Source organism: Etheostoma spectabile, chromosome 4, assembly GCF_008692095.1.
Source record: "Etheostoma spectabile isolate EspeVRDwgs_2016 chromosome 4, UIUC_Espe_1.0, whole genome shotgun sequence".
In the NCBI taxonomy this organism is placed as follows: Eukaryota; Metazoa; Chordata; class Actinopteri; order Perciformes; family Percidae; genus Etheostoma; species Etheostoma spectabile.
In genome coordinates, this window is record NC_045736.1 from 1,690,201 (window position 1) to 1,701,231 (window position 11,031).

The window sequence follows — 11,031 nt, forward strand, 5'->3', positions numbered from 1 at the left end:
TCAAGAAAAAAACAATTGTCTCCATGAATCAACCATCATGCATTTAAGAAAGTACTTTCTTACTCTCCAAACATAGAGAACATAAAACTTTTCAAAGATAAGACGTATGAGTATATACCTTGCATACCCTTAGGTGTTTCTGACTTTAGGCTGGACATGGAGTCTAGAGATTCTGATGAGGCACCATTACTGGCCTGAGATGCCAGCTGGTTCTGAGGAACACTGACATTCCTCATAGCACGGCTCTCTGACGTTGAACGACGAAGCAATGAAATAATGGGTGTCCTCTTGGTTTCCTTGTCCTCTGATGCTTTCCTTTCCTCTGAGAAACTGCGAATTCTTGTGGAGATGCCCGCTACTGTTGATTCAATCTTTCTGCGCATTGCCAAGACAGGGGATTCATTGGGTTTCTTTAGCTCCTTTTCATCTTGTTCCACCGACGCATTATCTCCAGCTTCCAAGCACGTCATCTCCACTTCCTTCTTCTCTTGTGACCCTCTTCGCCCGAGAGTCCAAGAAAGCCTACGTCTTGAAGCAATGGAATCCTCTTCTTTGGTTGTTTCGTCCTTGCGCTCAGTTGACGGAGTTCTCTTCAGGCGCATAGAGAGCCTTTTCATAAAGCCTTGGTCCTTTTGAGCTTCACGAAGGTCCAAGACTGACTTTGACTTCTCCTCAAGTCTCCTTGGTGCTAATTGCAATGGTGCACCGATTGGCCCCGGTCTGTATATCTCTTCACCTGATTCTGTGGATTCTGATGAAATCGCTTGGGATTTGTCTTCATTCTTTGACCGCGACAGAAATTTGAGACTTCTTGAGAGGGACGATTCACGTTTTTTGAAGCGTGCCTCAAAGACCTCTTCAGAGGTAATGTCCTTGAAGTCAACTCCTGCCGAGAGCTCTTGATGGGATGAAGAATGTATGGTAGTCTTCGGTGGACTGGGTTCTTTTGTCATCATTTCAGGTGATGCTACACGGGAGTACACCGCAGCATGCTCAAAGGTTGACATAATGGCTGACTTTGGTGGACCAGGTAAAGCAGAGGACATGTTGGCAGGAGGAGAAGTGGGTACCAATGTGTCAGTTGATACTGAGGATGATGTGGTGGCTAGAGCAACAATGGGTGTGGAAGGGCCTAAAGGTTGGTCATTGAGAGGCTGAACTGCAGGGACCATGATGGTCTGCATAATACTTGCATATGCTGACATGCTTCCATCTGGAAGAACAACTCGAGCAGGAAGCGAGGGTGGTACATAAGTTGACAGAACATTTGTTGATGGATGGGGATATTCCTGTGTAGGTCTCACCATAACTGAGCTTGTGGTTATGACCATATCAGAAGATTTTGCAGACATAGTACGTTCTTCTTTTACATTTGCTTCAGAGACGTAATTTCCTTTTTCATTAAATTCAGCAACACTGACAATTCTTTCCTCTTCTTCTTTCATAATCTCTCCTTTTTCTTCTTGCTCGCTCTCTCTTTCTTCTTCCATTTTCTCTTCAAGTTTCGAGCTTTGGGCCCCAGGAGGAGGTGTAGGAATTCCCTGGCCCGTACACTCTGATTCAATCATTGGTTCTTCTGAAATGCTCATGTCCTTCTCTGAGAAACCACTTGTGCTTGATCTTTCATCAAAATTACTATCTGTGTTCAGCCCATCCATCTTTTCCTTCATAATGTCATCAGTCTTTATCTCTTTCTCCATTAATGACTCCTCGCTTTCTGTTTTGGTTGGACATTCCTGCACAATAGACTCAGGGGACTGCGGTTTTGGTGAAGGTTCCCTGGGAGTTACTGGACGGGAGTCTAGCTTGATTTGCTCAGTGAGAGATGACATAGATATAGCCTCCTTGAGCCTTCTCTCTTCTACCTGCGCCAAGGGTATCTCCAAGGGAGCTCCTAAACGGCGATGTAAAGCTATGGGCTCGGAATCACCTTGACTGAAGGAAGCAGTTTTGCGCAAAACTTTGGGTTTGGGAACGTCCTCCATTGCAGAGTCGCTGGATGCAGCTCTGATTAGTGGGGATGGGCCCAAACGAGCAGTACGAGAGTAGCGATCTGAGGTTATTGAACGTTTTTCATCTCCCATTCCTAATGTTTCCAACAGCGGTCCTCTCAGCCCACTCATCTTGTTGTCCACAGAGCCACCACGAAGCAGTCGCTGTCTCATCAGCTCCAGTTTAAGAGCATAGTCTTCTTGACTCATCTTGGCAGTTCCTGGGCTGGTGCTCCTCCTCGGTAGTTCCATAGAGACAGCTTTCTTGAGAACTCTCCTCCCATTCTCTTGGTTTCCTTCTCCAGCTTCTTCCTCCGGTGTAATACGGAGCAGCAATGCACTGTCGGCTGAGCCTCCACGTCTTAGCTCTCCCCTTCGTCGTCCACCCTCTGGTTTGTCCGACTCCATGCTTGAACCCCTTCGCAGGGGTTTTCTAGTCAGCTGTGACTTTTGAGGCAATTCAGCAGGGGATTCTTCATCTGAGGAACCCTTGTCATTTTCTTGTGACAGCCTTTTCCGCAGGCGGCCTTTACTTGATAATTCAACCCCTTCTTTATCTGTTTCTTTAGTGTCACACTCCATTGCCTTCTGGGCTTGAGCAGGAGACCCAGACAATATACTTGTTCCGTCCTGCTTTCCTGTTTCCTGCTCATTGGTCTGGATGTCATTAAGTGATATCCGTGATCCAGAAAATTCCATGTTAAGTGGCATTGGAATAAATGGCAGTTCACCAATGTCTTCATCAGAATCTGAAGATGATGATGGCAAAGGGGAACCTTCTTTAAGGTGTCTGGGAACGGCAATGGAGACATGGCTGGAGGAATCGTTTAGCAACTCAGGTATGGACCTCATGACCATTTTTGATTTATAGCTGATTAGTGAACGCTGTTAAAGAGGAAACATGATACAGTTAAAACATTCAAAAGATGCGACCATATAATTATGTATAGGCATTCTAATTGTAACGCAATGCAATATAGAAAGCCAGACTAGGCAACACAACATCCCCCACCTGCCATTTTCTGCGAGATACAAACTTCTTCAGGGCCTCTGTACTTATGGCCTTCCCCTTGCTCAGTATCTGTACAATAAATAGACATTAAATGTAATGAAAAGAAATTAGAAGAAGCAAGGTATCGTCAAGGAGAAATTACTGCAGAAAGAGGTTGTCGATGATTAACACTGTAGCGTGAAGTACCAATAGCCTAGTCTTACCTTGAACCAGGGGTGTCGGAGACATTCTTGAGTATTAGGTCTCCTAGAGGAAAATGTTGGCATATTTCAGTCTTCCAGGTTTATGCACATTTTTGTTCCATTATCTATTATCTATCCATTATTCTTTTTAATTTAGGGATTTCAGAGTGACAGTGGACAGACAGGAAAGGTGGGAGAGAGATGGGGGATGTAGCAAAGTGCTGGTTTCGAACCCAGGCCGCTGCACAGGACTCAGCCAACATGGGGCGTCCGCTCGCACTTGGTGAGGTAGAGGTCACCCTTCTATTATCTACCTTAATAAACTTGGTTTTCTTAGCTATCCTTAATTCTAAAAATCCTAAAAGCACCAGAGGAATGTGGTCGTATAAGACCTACAGACAAGCACTAGAGAAAAATGGAATTTAAAAACCAAATGAGTATCTGATAAGCATCTAATATTGAAAAATCATTAACATGAGCTACTTCACTTATCATGGAAAAATTTTCTCTATGAAGTAACAAATTGGTAGAGGAAACTGTGGTGACAGCTTTGACATGTTCTAGCGTTATTTAAACAGCTTTGAAAAATTAACTATTATACTACTATTATTACTTTAATTATTATTAATTACATAAAAATGTAAGGGTATATCTATAACAGGCCACAAAGGAAATAAATATTAAATAAAATTCAAAAAATATCCAAGTTCACCTTTCAATATTACATTAAAATGTGAACATATTTATTATATCTGAGAATAGTGAATGAGACATATTGATAGATATTGAATTCACAAACTCCACACTCCACGTCATCATCTCATTGTTGTTGACATAATCTGGTTTGTATTTGTGTGTTTTTACAAGTAATGCCAAGTTTATTGATAGATGTTAAATAAAGACATTGTTTTCAATCGGATTTCTCATTCTGATACACTGTGTTTACCTAAAAGACTATACTGTATAGACTAAGATTGTATTTTGGATGGTTTCAGACATCAGGATTGACTGAAAATATGTCTTTCAATATCTCATGCATTATTCAGTAGAACTCATTTCCTGAATGGCTTGTTGCAATTATAAATTAGATATGTATAGATGTATTTTCCCAATAAGAGTAACTTACAGCCTGTCTGCTACCAGCAGTTTTATGATGAACCCTTTAGCCTCTCGGCAAAGCTCAGCAAACATGCTCTCCTCAAAGGCCACGTTATAGTTCCGGATGTTCAGTGCGGAGCAGCGGTCATTCTCTCCAGCAAATGGAGAAACTCCGGTCAGACTGATAACAGAAGGAAATACTCAAGTTTAATGACAGGTAGGCCTGAACAGGCAAACATGTCAAAAACTGACATTGATATTCAGCATCCTGAAATACATTTAATAACAAAGAAAATAAACCATTTTAATCAAAATTATACTTACCACAGGTATGCAATAACTCCAATTGACCTTGGAAAATAAAGAAAACAATTAGAAAAAGGCTGTGTGTTAACAGAAAACAAGCAAACTCCAAGTTCAAGACATAATTTACCAGATGTCTGTTGCTTTTGACACAGGGGTCTGATTGACAATTTCTGGAGCGACAAATTCTGGTGTGCCATATTTGCAGTATTGAGCCTCATCAGGTGTAAGCTGCACTGCGTTACCGAAGTCACAGATTCGGATCTGATCACCCAGGGAGTCTGCCATGAGGATGTTATCAGGCTGAGGAAAGAATAAAAGAATAATAATTGATCATGTTCTGCCATAATTTTGTATAATCATTAGTTAATTGTAAGAACAAAAACTTTTCCAGTGTTCCATTTCTACTAAATGTTTTTTTATATAGAGAGGAAGACAATGAATAAGTGGGAGAGCAAGGATCCATGACTATCTACCTTAATGTCCAGGTGTATGATGTTTAGATGATGAAGGTAGTCCACACCCTCAATCAGTTGTCTTATACATGAACGCACCTGGTGGTTCCAAAACAAAAACATACCAGTACAGTCATAGTTTATTTGATAAATAGATGACATACATTTGATTATTATACTGACATTAAAGTGTATAGTGTAAGATTTGCTGACATAGGACTTACATCAGACTCCATTACTGTAGATTTCTTTGTAAATCGGTCAAGCAGCTCTTCATGACATCTGTAGAGATTCATTAAGTCTATTCTTTCTGGGACTTTAGACGCATTATACAATAACTGCTAATTGTTTGTAATCATTTACAGTATATATATACATATAGACTAAGACTAGACTATAAGACCTTTTAATAAAAGCTTTTCAGAACACAATGCGTACAACTACATAAAGAAAAGTGCAACAGCTCATTTGTTTTATTCATATCATTTCATATAATTTCACCTACTTTCCAGGGCTAAATGTTTAATTTGCATCAGAGTGCTTGTGTTTTAACAGCATTATAAGGATACAATTCAGTGATGATGATGACTGCATTCTTTTTCTCGAAGGCATCCTGAAAGTAAAGGATTCTCTCGTGGTCCAGCTTGGAAAGCAGGTTCATCTCTCTCCGAGCAGACGCCTTCTTCTTGGCCCTTGTGGAGATAAACTTTGCAGCATACTCCATTTTGCCAACCTTTTGGGTCACACGTTTCACGTAAGAAAATGCACCTCTGGAGGAAGGAAATCAGGAGGAAAATTCAGTTTATCACTACTCAAGTCCAGAATGATTCAAAATCTGTTCGGAGGCATTAAGACACAAGGAAATACAGCATATGTTGGGGTATTGTGCGGAAAACGGTTATTTTGCATTATATTCCATCAAAGTATGGGTTTTAAAATGCTGCCTTTAAAATGCCTTACCTTCCAATTTCCTTGTGAATGTCATAGTTGTCAGTGAGTCTGCGCATTTTTCTTAGAATAGTCTCCTCATCGTCCATTGGATCCTCTTTATGTTTAGCTACAGTAATGAGCAAGTTTTTATTAAAAAAGGGAACTCTCACTCGAAATAATGACAATACCGCATGGTAAATATTAGTTCCCTCACTTAGCTTGTTAGCCATGCATTCAAGGAGTGTTAGATTTTGTATGGCTCTGATAAATTGACCTCTTACCTTCATGAATGGTGAGTTCAGCTTTACAGGACACAGATCCTGCCAAGTTCCTGGCAGTGCATGTGTAAACCCCGGAGTCTTCTGGGCGAGCGTTTAGGACCACCAGGGAGCATTCATTATCATCGTACACAAATGTGTAATGACTGCTCTCCGACAGCAGGACATCATTCTGAAAGTAAATACTGTACGTTTTGGCAATGGTTCTTCATAGATTTATACAAAAAAAAAGATTGGTTTGGTAAATCTCCATTTACTGTAAAAAAAAAAAGTAACTAAAAAACACACCCCGATGTATAGTTCAGTTTATCTTGGTATTCACTTACTGTATTACGGTAAATTAATGTTTGACTGCTAAAATGGTTAAAAACCTTGAACCAGAGGATGTCAGGAATGGGTTTGCCCTCCACAACCACAGCAAAGCGAGGGGTCTCCCCGGTACAAACGTCCAGGTCCTCCATGATGGTTTCAAATGTTGGTGGAGCTGTGGACAGAGATGCAAAGGTGAAATATCAAGTTACTAAAGTGAAAAACCAAGTTAACTGACAGACGGACGGACGGATGGACAGACAGATAGACAGATAGATGTACTGCCTACCTGCCATCTCAACGCTGAAGGTACAACTGTCACTCCCATACTTGTTGGAAGCCACAAATTGCATCTCTCCGATGTCAGCACTCTTGACTTTAAGTAGCTTCAGCGTTTGCTGGTCATCATCTGGCATAGTCATTTCATACAGGCCTGGCTTGCTGGCGAGGGCCGCTCCCCTCCTGTGGAGAAGTGTTTGTATTGTAACCCTGGATTAATATGTTGTCGATGGAGAGTAGAGCAGCGGACTCACTGGGCAGGTGTGGTGTGTGTTTTGGCTCTTGCTTGAGGCTGATTCAGGGCACAATAAAAAACCTTTTCACTGTTCTGCAATCTTTGATAATCACTTGGAAATAAACGGCTGCCTATATGTATTGCCATACACCCTGACTATCCTCTAATACAGGGGTTCCCAAAACTTTCAGCCCGCGACCCCCAAAGTAACGGTGCAAGTGACTCGCGACCCCACGCCCCCCCCCACCTCCCCCACTATAAACATTGCGCGCAACCGCGCACGCACTACAGGCGTATCCAAACATGAGCTATTACACACAAAATAACACAACAGCCATGACATTATTCTACAGTAATTTACTCATACTTTAATTTGAACTTAATCTCACCTAAGGAGGTGGATGTGCAGTAGTTTGGAGCACAGCAAGTTAAAAAGCTCTATATTTTAATTTAAAATAGTTTTTATATACATTACACACTAGCCAAAAAAAAAAAATCCCTTTTACCTATTCGCCATACAGTATTCGGTATTTCGTGGTGTTGGTTTTAATCGTTCTGAGTAACAACTGTGGGCATCACGATGGGGCGAAGGTAAAGCCCGTTGGTAACGCTGCTACCACTGAGTACGGCGGGGATGGACTCCGTTCTGGACCAGAAGGCAGCGCCGGCGCTCGCTCTGTGGACGGAGCGGGACACAGCTAGATGGCCGGTGGCTGCCTACGTGTTTTACAACTTTATACATCCTCAAACTGGCTGGAATCACACACATCCTCTCCAGAGGGCACCAGCAGACATTGTCGGGAGGAAGTTCAGGCAGCAACTGCAGAGGAGCTGAGACACATTTTAGAGGAGGAAAGGAGCGGGGCGCGGTCCGAACCCCGGGGTGGGGGGGACGCGGTCCGAGCAATGCGCACCACGCAGACACCAACACGGAGGCAGGTGACAGGTTAGGTTAGGTTATAAATGTTCAAAAAATACTTTTAGTGGTTATTGCATGTTTACATACCATATTTTTCAGATGTGAATGGAATAATTACGTTTTACTACTATGCCATGTTATGGTTATTGAAGCACCGGGGCAACTCAAGTGTATAATTAAACACGTTAATTTTACATTTTGGTGTTTTTCGTTTTTCTAAAGTATCCTACACAGAACCTGCATTAAATTGCAATTAGGTATTTATCATGACAGATTATAGAGTTTAGAGTCTTGCGGTTCCAGTACTTTTGGAATCCCGCGTTGTAGTGTTAATGTTGGAGACCGCTACTCGGAAAGAAGAAAATCAAAACAGCTGTTCCCTTTTTATTTAGTTGCTTGGTTTTATTTTAAATGTATCCACTAGTTTTATCTTGTGTTAAAATCATGGCTAACAGGCTATTTCTAATCGTTTTTAAATTTTTATTTATTTCTGGAAATCAACTCGCGACCCCCCCTCTCTGGCTCGCGACCCCCCTGGGGGCAACCTTTCCACCCTATACCACTTGACTTGGACTAGTGAACTAATCATGAACTAACAACAAAACTACAAATACAACTGCAGTGTTGTTATAAACCTATGAATATGCCAGTTTCTTTTCTTTGTTCAATGACATTAAAATTAAAAATTAAAACAATTACTGTACATGAGTATACTGTGTATGTTGGAAAAGGTATCACAGGAAAATACAGGTAAAGTGCATTTATGTAAAAATAAAATAAAGATAAAAGGTTATTAAAAGAAACTTGACAACAGAGACACAGATACCTCTTCCATATGACTGCAGCGTTGACGTGATTGAGGGTGACAGTGATAGTGACTGACTGGTTTTCCATCACATGGACAATATCTGGCTTATCAATAATCACTGGAGCCTCCTGAAGATAGGGACCTAGAAGTAAATCCAAAATGTACACAAATAGAATATTTCACAAACTGTTAGCACACAGTGTTGGATGGATGGATGCTTTAAAAGCCTGAATGTACCTCGGTCCAGAAGCTGCACTGGGTCGGTGGAAGGCGAGGGCTTGCTGAAGGCTTTGGAGGTAATAGTCAGGACCCTGAAAGCATAGCGCACACCTTTGGAGAGGGTGGTGATGGTGAAGGTGGTCTCCTTCAAGCCAGAAGCGATGATGATCCACTGGATGGAGCCCAGGGCTTGTTGTTGGATGGCATACATCAGGGAGCTGGCATCTGGAGAGAAAAAGTGTTTTCATGCTAAATCTACACTACGATGTTGAAAATACTTTTTTATCCGTCTACAAAAAGATAATTACAAAATCATTTAAAAGTGTTCTTTTTACGTATAAGTTCTGTCTATACTATGTTATTTTTTGAATATAATTTACTTATCTGATTTGGTGAACAAAAAAAAAGTTATTTTATTTATTTACTTGAGATTATTTTTTGGGACTATTGAAATTTTTTATTAGATGTAGTGCAGATAGAGAGGAAATGGGGGGAGAGAGGGGATGACACACAGCAAAAGGGCCGTGCAGCAAGGGGCCGCAGGGCAGACTCAAAACCAGAACGCTTCCAAAGACTAAGCCTACATGGGACGCATACTCAACTGGTGAGCTAGAGGTCTCCCCGCAAAACGATTTTAAATATCATTCTTACGTACCAATGGAAGGGTCCAGCCTCCTTGGTTTCTTCCAGCTCAAGGTGATTGTTTTACCAGTGATAGACTCTATCACTGGAGTGCCATCGGGAGGGTCAGGGAGGATATCTGAAAGTTATGACAATGGAATTAGAGGTCCATAAATGTTTCTGATCTGTCTTTGCCCGAACAAATCTGCTAGTATGAGTGGTTCTAGTTTGAAGCCAATTATGTTTTTCTTCATGGTTTATGCCAAAAATGGAATGAAATTCACCTGTGACATAGAGATGAGCGTAGCAGGTGGCCTTGCCAACTTTGTTAGAGATGACACTCTTGTAGACACCACCATGGGCATGGCATACAGAGCGGATGACCAGGCTGTGGATGTCACGGACTACGGGAGAAAGCAGAGAAAAAAGGATATAAGGTATACTGGTCTTATGCAATTTACCTTTCTGTTTCAATGTGAAATTAAACACAATCGCTGCCTATTAAATGAGACTGTTTAGACCTAAAAAATTAATGACTTTATTAATTAATTAATGTTGCTTTAAATCACTTAAAATGTCTGAAAAGCAAACTCTTGTAGTTGTGTGAGTATTAACTGTCCATTCTTGGAAGTAGCATGATATTGTTACAGAGCTTTAAATCCTCTTATGATGGAGACTGGGGTGGATGGTCAGGTTTACAACAAACATGTCTGAATTTAACTCCAGTGAGTTTAGGTACTCACCTACTAACAGTCAACATAAGTTTTACCATGATCTTTCCCTGAACAGGCCTTATATATACAGGTGGCAGATCAAAAAAAAGCTCATATGAATTGTTATGTAACTGTCCAACCCGGTCTTATGCCAGTTCGTAGAATGGCTACGTTATTTTGATTTATTAATTTCCACTTTGACACTTCCACCATTTCACAAACTGCCATGACACTGGGCTGCTCTGGGGATTGCAACAACGGGGAAATGAAACGCCACATGTGGGACATGATCACCAGACGCAAGGACACAATCTGCGTTCCCTGTGGCACACAACAAGACGGTAGTGCCATACTACAACAACCGTCTTGTTGTTGTCGGCGTGTCCCACGTGTGACGGTTCCTTTCGCTGTTCTTTTTCCCTAACCACAACTGTCCCGTTTTTGGGGCCGACGTGTGGCGTTTCATTTCCCCGTTGTTAGAAAGAGAATGTTGTTTGACCCATCCATCCCACCGACCAACCTCCCTGTGCAGCTTTTCAATACTACTCACTACCGTAATCGTTCTATGATCACGAAATAGGCTTACCATTGAACTAAATTACTTTAACCCTCATGTTGTCCTTGGGTCAAATTGAACCGTTTTCCTATATCAGTGTTCTTTTTAATTCCCCAAAATAAC

At 41.4% G+C, this 11,031-nt stretch overlaps 1 protein-coding gene across 2 annotated transcripts in view; it reads right to left on the reverse strand.

Annotated features, from left to right (window-relative positions):
• The window catches only part of spegb (striated muscle enriched protein kinase b), a 51,150-nt gene that overhangs the window by 10,571 nt on the left and 29,548 nt on the right, over positions 1–11,031 (reverse strand). The window contains exons 14-30 of one of the 2 annotated variants that reach the window (XM_032513544.1): positions 9,924–10,043; positions 9,674–9,778; positions 9,037–9,243; positions 8,818–8,941; positions 6,848–7,020; positions 6,621–6,733; positions 6,253–6,421; positions 6,002–6,098; positions 5,611–5,811; positions 5,266–5,323; positions 5,063–5,140; positions 4,717–4,889; positions 4,608–4,634; positions 4,312–4,464; positions 3,207–3,249; positions 3,004–3,072; positions 128–2,876 (exon numbers count right to left, since the gene is read on the reverse strand). In XM_032513544.1, the coding sequence (XP_032369435.1) occupies positions 128–2,876; positions 3,004–3,072; positions 3,207–3,249; positions 4,312–4,464; positions 4,608–4,634; positions 4,717–4,889; positions 5,063–5,140; positions 5,266–5,323; positions 5,611–5,811; positions 6,002–6,098; positions 6,253–6,421; positions 6,621–6,733; positions 6,848–7,020; positions 8,818–8,941; positions 9,037–9,243; positions 9,674–9,778; positions 9,924–10,043 (4,659 nt within the window). Of the gene's footprint in view, positions 1–118; positions 2,877–3,003; positions 3,073–3,206; positions 3,250–4,311; positions 4,465–4,607; positions 4,635–4,716; positions 4,890–5,062; positions 5,141–5,265; positions 5,324–5,610; positions 5,812–6,001; positions 6,099–6,252; positions 6,422–6,620; positions 6,734–6,847; positions 7,021–8,817; positions 8,942–9,036; positions 9,244–9,673; positions 9,779–9,923; positions 10,044–11,031 lie in introns of both variants that reach the window. The other variant, XM_032513543.1, reaches the window with a different exon arrangement.